Below are 15868 nucleotides of genomic sequence, written 5' to 3'. Positions count from 1 at the left end.
CTCAAATCAAACATACCAGATAATCAAACCACCTCTGACATCCTGGGAGAAAACGAGCAAAAGACATTTAGAGGTATTGATGCTTCACAGGTTAATTGCATCATTTTTATTAAATAAACTAATTATACTGGCTGATACTAACGCATAACAGAGATACATGTTTGCACTGACTGGCACTAAAAGATAATTATCTATCACAGGTGTAACAGATGGCAAACCTAGACTTCTATTAGTGCTCAAATAACATAGAAATTTCCAATCTCCATAAATTGATATCTACATATTATAAGAGATTATGAAATGTAAATGTTTCTGCTTTCACTTTTCTGCCCTTCCAGTTTGTAAGTGTTACTGACCGCTCACATTTGAGCAGGCTTAGGTTGTATGCGGTCCACGTGGAGAGCAAAAGAAATCACTCATAGTCGGACAATGGCTGGCATCTTGAACCAGATATCTTCACTACACTGGATGGCCTTAAAAACTGTTCTGACTGTTATTCCAAGAGGCAGCGGTCTATGGGTTCTCAGAATGGTACATTTCTGACTAAAATTTGTTGTTTTTTTCACTTGAACATCAAACTAGGTTTAAAAATGCAATAAGACAAAGTGACAGTTTAACAGCAATCCTTTGGCTTTTGCACACTGCACAAAACCTTTTGCTGCAAATGTTTTTTCTTTCTTTAGTTTAAAGCGGTGCACTGTTTCTTTTCATTTAATCCAAACATGGTGAGTAAAGAGCATTTTTGTTGTTGTTTGTTTCTTTTCATTTTTTTGTGTTGTCTTTTGAGTCTGTGTTAAATCCGAACAGCCTTGATGTATGATATCTGGGGAGAACAGGGAGCCATTAGTGGTCCCACAAAGACAGAGCAGAGCCTGCCTGACTATTTGATTTCAGGGCTTTAAATACAAAGACACACAGACAGACAAGAAGAGAGTGATCTCTGTCTGTCTGCACTCATTATTTCCTCCTCTGCTCCTTGCTCTCTCTCATGCTTTCTCCCTCACTCTTATGGCTTTAATGCCACTGTATCAGACACCTCCACCACGCCATAAGCAGATTGGGAGTCAGCAGGTGTGTGACCGTGTGTGTGTGTGAGTGTGTGTGAGTGTATGTTTGGGGGGATGGGTGGCATCACCATTGCCATAGGAACGAAAGCATATAAAAAACAACACAGTAATTGTTCCGTTTCCATGGTAACGAGCTACACAACAGCAAACCTAAGAGATACTTTGTGTCTGCGCAAAAAAAAAAGTTCTATTTAACCCTGCAGTAAAAACACAAATATGTTGTAACAGCTGCACGTTTCTCTTATAAAAAAATCATTCAAGCTTGAAAACATCCCAAAACTGAGGGAACAATCACAGCAGTACCATAATATTAGTATGCACCGAGCAACTCTAATTCTTCTTTTTCTGATATAAAGACATCACAGAACCTGTGTAAACACTTGTAACATGTTGAATTCCTAGAAATCCTTCTCCACTCACATCGTCGTTTCTCTGCATCGTAGCGGCGCGGAACGGTGAGAGGCGGGGCCGAAAAAGGGGGCTTGGAGCGGGTCGTGAGGGCGGTGCAAAAGAGGGGGGAAAGCAAAGAGAAAGAGAAAAAGAGAGAGAGACGGTCCCCAGTTTGAAAGCCGGTAATTAGTGGCAGATGAACGGAAGCTCCGCTATACCACCGGAGCAACGCGGAGAGGAGAGGGTGGATGACAGCCTTCTGCCGCAGAGAAAAAAAGCCCAAATTAGGCTGATTTCACACGCAGCTATACCGGCATCCCCACTGCATGCACAACGCCTCACCTTATCCCATCTTGCGACTCTCACCTACCCACACACCCACCCACCTCGACCACCCATCCGGCTATGTGCTGACTTGGTGATGCAGGGTGGAGCTGGACGCATGGACAGCCGGCAGGATAATATCTCGGTCTGAGTGCGTCTTAGATGATCTCCGTCATCACCGGGTCGGTACCCCCGCTCTCCTCTTTGGGTATGTACAGCCTTGCTTTGGTATAGTGCAACTACAACGTGTGTTCAGCGCGCGCTGCGAACAGAACTACTAGACAGTTTTGAGGGGAGACGCTTAACAAGTCTAATTATGAGATCACTTGGGCTCTGCGATTTTTCTCTTGCGCACAGAGCCCTGCAGTTTGCAGAAGGCGCGGAACGCAGCGGGGTACTGACTATTAAATTTAAAGTAGAGCTGGCGATGTAATTTCTGAACGCAAAGCAGATAAATGCTAGCTCATTTTGCAGCCTTCTGTCCTTTGCGTTATTCCAGCGGATGAGAGAACCCCGGCAAAGGGGCGCCCCTGTGACCGGAGGAGGGTTGGATTCTCCCGGCTGGTGACCTCCTGCTCCGGGGGACAAATCCTCCCACCACCGGGCATCACCTCCTCTACCCCGGACAAAAACCCACGGAGCCCACCGATGCGTCCGGCAGCCCCTGATGCTCGGCAGTGCTCCGGGGCTTTCCGGTCGGTGGGAGAGGCTCGAGCCGCGGCCGCGCGCTAGGATGCTGCGCCAGGTGTTGCACGCGGGCCTGAGGACCTCGTTCCACGCGCTGGGTCGGTTCGTGGCGAGCCACCCGGTCTTCTTCGCTTCCGCGCCCGTGCTCCTCTCCATCTTGCTGGGTTCCAGCTTTAGCCGGTACCGCGTGGAAGAGGACGTGGAGAGCCTGCTCGCGCCCAAGCACAGCCTGGCCAAGATTGAGGGCAACCTCGTGGACAGTCTGTTCCCAGTGAACCGCTCCAAGCACGCGCTCTACTCTGACCTGCAGACTCCGGGCCGCTATGGGCGCGTGATCATCACCACCCGAAAGGGGAGCGTGCTGGATCCGGTTCATCTGGACGCCATACTAAAGGTACGCACGTGCACACATGGCACAGACTCTCAACTCATTTCTTTAGTAATTGTGAATTTCAGCTGACAAGCAGTCTGATATATAAAATAAAATAAATGTAAAAGTATCTTTAAAGTATTTTCACGATTAATAAAGAAATGATAAAAACACAAATATGACAACGAAGCAAATAAACACGTACACAGGTGTCTGCTGAAGAAATAAGCTTCAACTAGTAGGTGCCAAGATTGAAATGGACGGAATGTGAGCCGACCTATAACCTTTGAATGGTCATTTTTAGAGTTCGAGAGCACATATAGGCCTACCCACCCACTCCGCGAGGCACCTGTGGCGAAATGCCAAGCGAAAACACACAGCACTTGAAAAGTACATCATTTGACAAGTTAGCTACTGTGCCCTTTAAATCATGGTGTATACATCAGAAAACGAGGTGCATCTACAGCTTTAAAAACAAGCTCTCATTCAGAAACACAAAGAGGTGAAGGTCAGTATCTGTAGGCTGCCTCACTCCTCACTCTCCGTGACTGATATTCATTAACTGGAGTCTTATTTCAAATCACCCTGACAGCCTTTTGAGGTTATTAAGCAGGGTATCCTAATCACACGTTAACTGGAGCTTAGAGGTCTCTATGTTGGTACACCTAAATGGTGTTATGAGTATCAGCCTGACACCCCTAGAGCAATTAGTTTAATGATTTCATGAAGTTATTAGGCTGCTATCAGAGCTTGCTGACTCATATACTGGACACGCCGAGCTCTGCTGAGGAGATTGAGTTTGTGAGAGCTCCATCCACGCATGCTTTTCTGTGTATGTGTTTATCAAAGAATGTTATTGTGGCCTACTTTACATACATGCAGAATTCAGCGTTGGTCCACAGAGGACTGCCACAGTTAGATAGCTCAGAGCTGTGCATCTTTTGCTGCCAACGGGCAGCGAGTGAGAAACAGGTTGGTGCATAAAAGAGAGTGCTGTAAAAGGGTAAATCCACTGTTACGTAATCTTACAGTGTTGCATATCATCCGTGAGGTTCAAGACTGTAATTTTCCTTTTCCTGTGTCTTTGCTTGCTCTTGGCTTGCCCTCAGCATATGAGTTCTTGCATTTTCCCAGAAGCTTTTTTTGCATCCCTCTGGGTCTGAACTTGTTGCATGTAGTAAGTTAAAGCATGCGTCGGTGGAGAGAGCGATATCAGCAAGAGCGAGAGAAAGAACTAGACGGGATTTCCACTTGCAGTAAGAGTAAGATTTCTGAGTCACACCCATTGACTGCATCTACTGAAGTATTTAATCTGTAGTTGGTAAATAAACTGATTCACTACAGCTCGCTCTTTTTTGAGGTGGTTTCCATCCTTTGTGGGAAAATGTTCAGTGTTCAAGCAACCCGTACTTTACTGTTATGTGATACTGCATGTTGTTTTTGAAAAGACAAAGCAAATATACAGCATCATTTCACTGCAGGGGCACACGTGTGAGCCAACACCATGGTCAAGAAATGTCTTAACAACTGTTTACTGGAAGTATATTATTATGGATATAGACTCGGTTCCCAGAGGATACACAGCGCTGTGTTAATTGTGTTTTTCTTTTTTAATCTTTTTCCACCAGCAGGTTAAAGTCTCTATTTATCGAGTAAAAATTAGAATTTCTCTCGAGGCATTTTCTGTTTAAGTCAAATGTTATTATTTAGAACAAATCTCTGCTCTACAGTTCTCCTAACATGGCTCTAGTGTGGTTTTAGAGCCCAACCAATGTATCCATTTTCTTTACTGTTTATCCAGTCTCTTAGAGACTGGTCAGAAATCCCCTGGAAACCTCTGGTCGCTACGGGAAAACAGTGACTGGTTGGCGAGTGGTTACTGGATGTCAGTGAGTGAAATCAGTTGCAAAGAGGGTTCTGCGCCGTGACCTCCTTGTGATTGATTTAGTCCCTAGCAGATTACTGGAATTGCCTGTAGTTTCCATGGAAGACTGCAAGCACTTGCTAACTTACCATAAAGTGGTAGTAATGTTTGGAGAAAGTAATCAGAATCAGCATACTTTATTAAGGATAGCATACCCTAAGGAAATTATGTGGGTTACAGTTGCTCCAATACGCCAAGGGTAATAGACTAAACTATTAAAACAATCCAATATGTTACAGATTTACAAATTTAAGAAATAGCACTAATATATATATACAATCACTCAATGATAAATATCAAGGATTAACAGAGGTGAATATAAATGAATATCAAGAATATTGACAGGAATATTACAGAGTAGAAAAGAGTGTGTGCAAAAAGGATGTAACTATTGCAGTGTTTATAGTGTATTAGATGGAGGAGGTGTACAGGGAGATGGCCACGGGCAGAAAAAGTTGTGCTGCACTGGCTTTACTTGCTCAACTTTTACTTTGAGGTAGAATGGTCTCCATTTCCAGTTTGGGTCACACTTTTTACAGTTTCACAACTACTTAGAGAGTGATTGGCAAGTGTTTGCAGAAAAGTCGATGTCTTCCATGCAAACTAGGTGACTGCTGCTTTCTGCTAGCAACCAAAGCACTCACAAAGAGATTTTCAATGCAGTAGCATTTACCTTTTTTGTGTACCAATGTCACATAACAATAGCATGCAGCCTCCTGCAACCACTCATCAAGTGGTCTGAGAATACTGGTCTCTAAATCTTCGTAATTGGGTCTTTAACAGTAAATTTCAAAGGGATTGCTACCAACCTACAACAACCACTTGCAAGAGGTTAGGGATACTCATTCTTTCTCGTAGCGACCAGTGGTTACCTGGTTTCTGACACCCAGTCTCTAGTTCTGTGTGACTGGGGCTTTAAGTTTACAGGAAGGCTGCAGGATATGTCAGTTTTCACACAGCAAAAAGCAGATACCCCCTTTATAGGTTGGCACAAAACACACAGTCTCACACCTATCATATATAGTAGCATCACAGATGGTTTTGCAAAGTTTCTAACTAGTCCATAAAATATGTTGCTGGAAAGTTATCCCCATCAAATATCTTCGTATATGTTGATGTTGGATTTTTTTAACACAATAAAAGATTCCCAGCCATCTACAAAAATGAATTATTGTTTATAGTCTTGTTTTATGAATATTTTTTCTTTAACTCTCACCACCAGCTAGTTAGTGATCCACAGAGAATATAAATCTGAAATAATATCCACCTTTTAAAACAGGGTCACTTTAGTTTCTTTAACATAACAACCATGATAAGACTTTATTATCCCACAGAGAAATTTTCTTGGAGACATAATGCATAAACACACTTCATACACCTACGTACACAGTAGCTGTTTCATGAATTTTATATTGAGGATGATTACTAAAAACCCTTCTTGAATAATCAAAAGAAAACAATCGACTCTGTGTTGATAGAGCATGGTAGGTTTACTCTTGATAAAGATAACTGCATGCAAGTGGAAGTGAAGTTAACGTTCACTTGTAGTGTTCAACTATTAAAGAGCAGGCATCTGAAGTTAGTGTACATGCTTGAGGCACCTACAGCAGGAATTTTAAGTCTCTGCCATGAAGCTGTCGACAATAATGATGACAGAGTGGAAGAATTTGCAGTAAAAGTTTATTTTACAATAAATCTTAGGACAGGTTGCTACAGGACAGTAACTTTTAAACCAAAATTATAATAATTTTCAGGAGACATTCCTGCAGAATCACACTCCCTTTCTTAAGCCAATGCAGCAATCTGAGGTAGGAGAAAGCTTTTCTCGTGTTCACCATGGCAGAGACTGGCATCAGGCCTGTTGCTTAGTAACCAGCACCGTGGATGCTGGCACAGTTGTCCTCTCGCCATAGAAATGGAGGAGTACTCTGAGACAACTATTATTTCTCTGTTGAGTAATATATAAACACATACACACACACAAACACACACACTTCCCCAAATTTCTCTCCCTAGTAGTCGCACAAACAGGAACACAAAGTAGGTGAATGAGTGGCTGACACTCAGTTTGTGTGCTGCGTAGTGAAACTTTTCACTGTTCCCACAGTTTATCCAGGAAAGCCACCGTTAAGCTGAGCAAATAAAGCTCTTTCTCTCTTTGTTTTCTCTGCTCGCAGCTCCACAGACGGATCTACCAGATGCAGGTAACTGTGCCAGCAACAGGCTTCAACAGTTTCAACTACTCCTTCTCCAACCTTTGCCTTCTTGATGACAAGAATGTCTGCATCATCGATGACATCATCCGCGCCATGGAGGAGATCCAGTCAGCTCGCAACTCCAATCGCTCTGTGCCCGTCCTGAGGTACCCCATCACACAGCTGGCAGATGGGCGGCAAGCGTACATTGGCCACCAGATGGGTGGTGTGCAGGGCTGGGGTCCTGGGGGGGTGATGCGAGCTCAGGGAATGGGAGTGAGGGGAGAAGGTGTCCGATCTGCCAGGGCGCTGCAGCTCACCTACTACCTCCAAGCCCCAGGTGGCCTGATGGACCGGGTGGCCAGCCAGTGGGAAAAGGCCTTCTGTGCTGAGTTGCAGCACTTTGCAGAGTTGCACCCAAAGTTGGGCCTCTACCCTTCTACTTCATCTTCTCTGAGGACAGACTTCCAGTTCTCCTCAGTGCTGGCACGTCGCCCCCTGTTGGCCAGCCTGGGAGTGTGTGGGGTGCTTGTCGTCCTTTGCTGCTCCATGAGGGACTGTGTGAGGTCCAAACCCTGGCTGGGACTGCTAGCTCTGCTGTCCATCACTCTATCAGGCCTTACTGCTGCTGGGATACTCAACCTGACTGGGGCCACCTACAACTCCACGTACTTGGGGATCCCTTTCGTCATGCTTGGTAGGTTTAACTCTGATATATTTGCTGTAGAAATAACAAATAATATCACAAAGTATATTTTACCTTTTGGGTGTTTATGAAATAATTTTCCCATTTATCTGGAACTGACCTTTATGTATAGGATGTTTTCAAAGAGTAACCAATGCTAATCCATGGCAGGTGGGAGCCGCACAGAACATTGGCATTGCTTTTCCTTTGCAGTTTGCTTGTCTGTACCTCGCAGCCTGCTTTTTCAGTACCTGTTGCAATAGATTTTTCAGATGTCTGCCTAAGGCTGAATGCCATTTCAGAGTAGACAGGTCTTCAAAATGACTGACAAGTGGTGGGGCATGAACTTGACTTACTGATAGAGAGGATGATGGTAACAACAACATGTTTTTTGACGAGTGGCAAAAACTAAAACTAAAGGTTCAAAAAAGTTTTAAGTTGCAGCTGAAGCAGAGTCTTGAATGAGTTGTGAGATGGGACAGGAAGTTATTTTACATGCCAACAAGACCTCTGACTTTAACAACATTAACTTAACTCACCATATATGTCTTTATTCACCACTTTGCTTTCAATCATTAGTTGTTAATAAACTCTGGCTGTCTTACAGAGTGTGTCTTTTGTGTATCTTTCCCTCCGCTCTCTTCTTTTCTACTCACCCAAACCAGTCATGACAGACTGTTACTCCCTAACCCCGGTTCTGACAGAGCCACACACAGATACATACACACATATGTAATAACACTTTAGTCATGTTGTATATAACATTGTACACAGACTATCTTCCAGATCTTCAAACTGAAGCCCATGCCTTAAGCCTGCAGTTTTTTTAATGGCCAGCAGGAGGCGCCCCCTCTTTTTGCAGAAACAAGTCTGGTTGCATAGAAGTCTACAGGAAAATAACCCTACTGTTCACTTGATATGCGATCACAGTGAACACTTTTCTGATTAGTGCTTTAGCGTTTCAAATCTTGTTTATTACAAGATGTCTGTTGTCTAAATTATGGTATCAATTAGTGTGTAGAAGGATCATAAAATATGGTTTGCTTTAGGGTGAGCCTGCCGTGTTATAGAGAAGTCCCTGCACAAGTGCACAGTTGTCCTTTGTTTCTCAGTAAGATCTACCCTGCACTTAGGACTAGTTTCAAGGAATAAAATGGTAGCCATCCATTCGCTTCCACTTATCCTTTTTCAGGGTCGTGGGGGGGCGGGAGCCTATCCCAGCTGTCACAGGGCGAAAGGCGGGGCACACCCTGGATAGGTAGCCAGTGGTAAAAATGCCCAGCTTTTCCTTTAAATACAACTTCACTTTGGATAACAGTCGGTGATCACATCTTTGTAATTAAACCTGGTACAATTTAAGTTTATATTCTGTGAAGAGGCATTGCTGTGCTTTGTTTATATCGCATCAAATTTAGTACAGCTGAAATGAAGACACTTTTAAAACTATTTGTGCAACAATACTGCTTAATGTAATAAGGTGGTTATATATAATATCAATAAAAATGTCACATTCTAGTGATGGAAGGAAAAACATTTCAGTGCAATTTATAACCCTCTGTAAGTGTCCAAAGAGCTTAAGGTTGATTAAGGGGTCAGCCCCAACATGCAATTGATTTTGGAAGCCAGTGAAACAGTGAAAATGCTGATTTACAGGTAGTATAAAACTTGGGTAACAATGTAATTATATATATATGTATATATTAGGGGTGCAACGATACACAAAATTCACGGTTCGGTTCGGTTCGATACTTTGGTGTCACGGTTCGATATTTTTTCGATACAAAACAAATGTTCATGCCTTTTTAATTTGTCATTTATTAAAATTATAAATATATATTTTAACTCAAAAGTACAGTTTTTAAATTTAATGTTGCTGAAACAAAAGTAATTAAAAAATAAATATATCTGATTGAGGAATCACTCATCTTTGGAAAAGAGAGTTTATTACAGAGAAATGGCTCTTTCCAAAATAAAAGCTATACTATACGCTTCTTCTGGGCTATATTCTCAGCAGCATATTGTAGCGGGTCAGGGCTGTTCGGGGTTCTGTTTGTACAGTTATGTTTTGTTTATGTTGCCATAGTGACGGGTGACGCCCTCTCGCTGCGACGGTGTGTCCTTCCGGGGTCAGAGGGCGCCCTGTGTGTTGTTGTTGTTGCTGTGCGGTTGCCGCGCTGAGCAGTTAGCTAGCGGCAGTGTTCTTCTGCAGATGTCAATAAACGGCTGTGCTCCCTGGCTAGCTCACGGGAAGCAAGACCAAACGACACCTCCGTCTCCTCGTTGTCTGAGCTCGCCACATTGGTGTCAGAAGTGGGATGATGGTGGCACCCCATGTTCTGACCCGAGTGACTTTTCCCCCGCCGGTCGTGACCGGCCGGTGCGCCAAAAGAAGGCACCTGGACATTTGCAGGACTTTGTGTGGGGTAATGGGGTCGTCGGGGACGACTGACCCCTTAGGTGGGGGCTATGTAGCGGGTCAGGGCTGTTCGGGGTTCTGTTTGTACAGTTATGTTTTGTTTATGTTGCCATAGTGACGGGTGACGCCTTCTCGCTGCGACGGTGTGTCCTTCCGGGGTCAGAGGGCGCTCTGTGTGTTGTTGTTGCTGTGCGGTTGCCGGCTGAGCAGTTAGCTAGCGGCAGTGTTCTTCTGCAGATGTCAATAAACGGCTGTGCTCCCTGGCTAGCTCACGGGAAGCAAGACCAAACGATACCTCCGTCTCCTCCTTGTCTGAGCTCGCCACAATATTAAACATATCAGGTCCCCATAAGGAGAATCATGTGCTAACGGCTGTCTAAATGACTCGGGTAAAGTTTGTAGCATGCATGCTTGTTGTTTTTGTCTGCTTCCACTTGTCTTTGCACTAGGATGATGTCGGCGTAAATGTGCAGTCATATTCGTTGTGTTCCCACTAGTGCTGTCAGCGTTAATCTCGTTGAAATGACGTTAACGCCACAACACGGCAAATCTCCGTTAACGAGCTACCCCTGCCTGGGGCTAGACGGCCAACACGTTAACGAGCTAACTGCGCTAACACACTAGTTCCCACCCATGTAATTGAGCATTGCGTGGCACATCCAACATACTGTTTTACTTTAGTCCGTGACGTGCTTACCTTCAGGGTCATACGTCACATGAAAACCAAAATAATTCCAAACGCCAGATCTGAATGAGGTTGGGGGAGGTTCAATTTGCCATGTTGCAAGGAGAGCTTAACTTCTGTCTCGCTAGCTTGCCCTGCGCTCTTCCTTCTGACAATGCTGTCTGTGTTGAACGCTCAGTGGATCTGCGCTCGACAGTGCAGCCTAGGCGGAGTAGTCGAACGCAGATTCACTGAGCGCTCAACACAGACAGCATCGTCAGAAGGAAAGTTGATAAAATAAATTACAAATTTTGTATTGTTCGATACATATGCGTACCGAACCGAAAGCACTGTTCAATATCGATACGAGTATCGTGACGCCCCTAGTGTATATATATATATATATATATATATATATATATATATATAATAACTATATTATATTATATTAAAAACAACTACTAATATTAAACAAAATTAACATTTTGTTTAACTGGAAATATTAAAGACATACAAGGATATTTTTGATTTGGTGATGACTTTTCCACATGCATTCATAACATTGTTGTAAATGGGGTTGCACAGTAGTATTTATCCTACTGTGTATTTCCTAAAGTGAGAAAAATCAATCAGCAGTTTAACAAACCTCTGCTACTGATCAGTGACTATTTCAGCTGCGTAATTGGATTGCCTCTGCATTCCTAATTATGCAGCACCTTGCATGTGGAAAGGGCCAATAAAGTTGTATCAGTGTTTGAGCATTCATTTGTGTTGCATTTGGCACTAAATTAATTAAGTAAATTCATTTATTTGGTTGGGCAGGGATAAGATATAGAGAAGGAACAAAGAGAAAGTGGGCGAGGAAAGGCTGCTGTCAGGCTTAGAACAACTGCAGAGTGAACAGAAAGTACAAGGAAACAGGCAAAGAGGATAAAATATGAAATATCACTCCAAATGCAGGCTGAGATAAGGATTCTCTTAGCAGAAAATGAAGTTAAACTGTAGTTAGAAGGAAGACAGGCAGGCAGGGAGAAGGATCTTCTCAGAATGCAAGTGGGCAGACAGAAAAAGGTGGGAGGACAGCGTGAGCCGAGAGAGAAAGCTTTGTTACAGGGGAAGATAGGATTTGGATTAAGGAAGAATGCTGTATTTTTGTAATATCTTAAAAATGACAGAGATTTGTGTCTTTCTCTTTTAAAATCAATCACAAGAGATGTTTCACATTGTGCTCGCTAATTTAAAAAGTTGCACATTGATGGGATAATGACTTTGGGCCATTAACTCACCAGGTGTGTGATTGTGTAGCAACGAGGGTAAATTGTTAACGGTAAAGGATCATTCTGGTCTGCTTCAGCCTGCCATTACTGTCACTGCTGTGGCTCTGTGGGTGTTGCTAACTTTGCACTTTTCACCTCCGTTGTGGAGCTTTGGGGAGTTCTGCCTAACAGAAACGGCGCAGTGCACAGTACATCAGTGTGACAAGTGCAAGCTTCCTGCTTGTTTAAAACTGAGACTTTTAACAGAAACGCAGAAAGTAAATACAGTAATCTAAATTTTCCTGGTGACCCAGTCACCATGTGAATTAATTTGGACCCCAGTCCAAATTAATTGGGGGGGGGGGAGACTGATAACTGATGGACCATTTTAGTCATTTTTTTATAGAAAATATCACAGTTGTACTTTTCTCATGACTTAATTTCAGGCTTTCTTCTGTTTCATTAACCTGCCAGCTAAGGATTTTTCATGTTTGAACAGTTGGTCAGATGCACAAAAATCTTTCCTAGAGCTCTAGGAAAATTTCAGGCATTTTATAGAAGAGTTTGACTTATATATTTGTTGACCAATTGTTAGGGTACTTGGGAGGCTGAAGTTTTGAATGATTACTGAACTTTGATTTAGTCATTATTTATCAGGCCTCTGGAGAACTTCAAGAAATGTTAGGAGGTAATTTAGCCATTTAAATCAGCTGTGATGGATCAAGGACACATCTAAAACCTGCAGGACACCGGCTCTCGAGGCCTGGAGTTCCACCCCTGCACCAGGCAATGATCCCAACAGAATAGCTGAAAAAGAAAAGAATCAAGGTGTTGCAGTAGTCCATTCAAATCCAGTCACTTATGAAAATTGTGTGAGAACTTAACCCTTTAAGACCTACCATAGAACCAAGTCCGCCAGAGCTTATATTATATTTTTACATGCTGTGGAGCCATTTTTGGGAGCATTTCAAGTTGCTATACATCAATACAACCATTATAGCCCAGATTTTAATAATATGTATTCATTAAGTGCATAGTAATTACATAAATTGCAAAAAAGTGCAATAAACTACAAAAAAATTGAAAATCGTTTTTGCTTTTTTAACATATATTTCTAGTTAGAGAAATTTAGATTATCAGGCCCACTGTATTCTCATTGACTATAAAACATTTGGCTTGTCCATATAGGCGGCTGAAAATTTTAGTTGAGGTTGAAGGTCTACATTTTGGAGCAAGGGCTTCTTCCTTTTTGGTAACCTCTTAGTCCATGGTGATGTAAAAGTTGTGTCATGGTTCACTCTGTGGCAGCCAGGAGGAAGGACCCAAATGCAGCTTTATTTGCTGGAAAAACATGAACACCAAATGCAGGAAACAAAACATAAAACTAGAAGCAAGGAAACACAGACTGTAGAGGGTACAACGTGACAACAAGCAGGGAAAGACAGGACTAAAATACACGGAACCAGAACCTTGGTATGGCCCAGATCTGGCCCACACAATGTCCTTACACCCCGGCCTAGGCAACCGGCGTGCAACGTATGAAAATAAAAATAAGAAAAAAAACACACGAGAAAAAAACTAAAGCTCTCCACCAAAATCCCAAAACGAAGGTGTCTCAAACGAAAATATTAACAAACCCATTCACAGCTATTTACAACAGACTATTTATTTACAACAAAACACCAAACTATTTACAACACGGGGGAGATCGCGACCATGACCAACTGACACACAGGGCTTAAATACATAGAAGGAGCAATCAGGGAATGGACCACAGGAGGGAAACACAGCTGGGGCAAATTAGACCTGACGAGACAAGGAAACGTAAACTGAACTAGAGGTCTGCGCGGGAATGTTTTTTTAGTCCCGCTCCCGCCCGCTCCCGCAAGGTTTTGTACCGCACCCGACCGCTCCCGCTGTATATTCAGTCTTTGTTCACCCGCTGCCCGCTTAGAATAATTTTCTACCCGACCCGACCGTTCCCGCTAAATTTAGATCTGGTTTCCAAAATCTCACATTTAAATGGGGTACCACCAAAAAATAGAGATAACAGATAAAACTGCAGGTTGTGCAATGATTGTATTTATTTTTCTTAAACAAGATGCATTTATCTGTCAACATGCAACATTTATCTTTTAACATGGAAAACGTGTTGCAAAAATAAAATAAATAAAAACGAATACAGCATTGTGGCCTACTTGTTATTTTTATGTAAAATACAAACGTAACATTTTTCTGTCAACACAGTAGGGAAAGTGTCGCGGAAAAAAAAAAGTCACTTAAAATTGTAAACAAAAGAACAAAATAGTTGGCCACTGCGAAATTAAATGGTTGTTTAAACTATCAGTTTAACGAAAAAATGTCCCAATGTCGAATTCAAGGTCTCTCCTACAAAAGAAAATATGCATATATAAATACAACAATAAACGACATCTCAAAATTATAAACTATTAATCAAATGAACGAAACTTACTTAAAAAATCCAAATTATTTTAAATTTCCATGCAGGAAAAGAATGTCACTGACTGATGAGGGTTTCAGTACTGAACGTCTCTCCTCCAAAATCCGACCACAAAGGCTGAATGCTCTCTCGGAAGGTGCACTCGTTGCCGGGATGCAGAGGACAAATCTTGCAAGGTTGCTCAGGGCAGGGAACTGGGAACTGTTGGAATTCCACCACTGCAAAATGTTTTGTTGACTTGATAATTCAAGTTTCATGGTCCTGTACTCCTGAATCTGAACATCTAGTGATTTTGATCCACATGATTCTTCCTCTTCCTCCCAATCTGAAAATTTATGAAGAACAGTAGGCCTTTTGGCAGGTGTTGGTTCAACATCCTCATCATGTGCATGATCAAACTTTAAATCTTCGATCATCTCCTTGACTCCCTGTATCACATTCTGTCGCCCTCTTTCATCTAACATTCTCAGACCTCGCAGATTTGGTGTCAGAAAGGTTGCTATTTTATAAAGCATGTGAACAGAATGGGATGAAGTGCTGTCTGCTGACAGTAATTCTTTCAGCCGTGTTACACAGACGGTTGCAATTTCAGAGAGCAGAGGGTCTTTTGTGGCTGATGTACAGTGCTCAATTAATCGCACAGACCACGGAAGAACAAGTGAGGCACTGGGAGCTGTGTTATCAGTTTCCAAGTCGTCAGTTGCCTCTTTGAAGGGTTTTAGGAATGATACTAGTAACTTAAGAGTACTGATGCTAATGCGTCCGATCTTGTCATAATTATTGCTCTCAGTCAGCACAGATGCAATGTCTTCGTACTGTTCCAAGACAGAATTTAACATGTCAAAGTTAGAGTTCCATCGTGTCTCTATGGATTGTTTCAGTGACTTTTTAAGCTTGCCCTGCTGTCCTGAGTGTTTGAAATATGTAACCAACTTTTTAACATCAGTCAGAAGGCTAGCGATCTCTGGAGACTTTTCGATTATGGCAGGACCAAACGCACTGGAGAGAGTCACGTTTAGTATGTGCGCTGTGCAGTTTAGCCTCGTGTATTCTCGTAAGGCACTGATCATGTTGGCTCCACGATCTGTGACAAAAATAATCTTTTTGCCCATGTCTGTCGCATCAATGCCAAACACTCTGAGATTCTGCAGCAGGTGCCTTCGAATGTTTTCACCTGTCTTTGAGGTGCTTGGGTCAAAAGGGGCAGCAAAAAGCACTCTTGAATGTAGCTCAGATTGCTCATTAACGTAATGGATGGTTGCAGACAAAAAGGACGTTTTTCGATATGTTTCTGTCCATATGTCTGCTGTAACAGCGCATCCAAACTTCGATATTGTTGCAGTGATTTCCTCCACAACATGTTTACGTAGACTCTGAGCCCTCATTTCAACATTTCTTGACACCGTTGTGGGGTGTGGTAGTATCTCAC

The 15868-nt window shown here is 42.7% G+C and overlaps 1 protein-coding gene across 1 annotated transcript in view; it reads left to right on the top strand.

Moving 5' to 3' along the window:
- The first annotated feature begins 1279 nt into the window (after positions 1 to 1279).
- The window catches only part of ptchd1 (patched domain containing 1), a 28589-nt gene continuing 14000 nt past the window's right edge, over positions 1280 to 15868 (top strand). Inside the window, exons 1-3 of the mRNA XM_005932166.3 lie at positions 1280 to 1989; positions 2281 to 2862; positions 6940 to 7654. Coding sequence (XP_005932228.1) covers positions 2449 to 2862; positions 6940 to 7654 — 1129 coding nt within the window. The 5' untranslated portion in view covers positions 1280 to 1989; positions 2281 to 2448. The remainder of the gene's footprint in view (positions 1990 to 2280; positions 2863 to 6939; positions 7655 to 15868) is intronic.

This window comes from Haplochromis burtoni, unplaced genomic scaffold, assembly GCF_018398535.1.
Source record: "Haplochromis burtoni strain Fernald_Lab_line unplaced genomic scaffold, NCSU_Asbu1 Contig_155, whole genome shotgun sequence".
In the NCBI taxonomy this organism is placed as follows: Eukaryota; Metazoa; Chordata; class Actinopteri; order Cichliformes; family Cichlidae; genus Haplochromis; species Haplochromis burtoni.
This window is presented reverse-complemented; position numbering and strand designations above follow the sequence as displayed.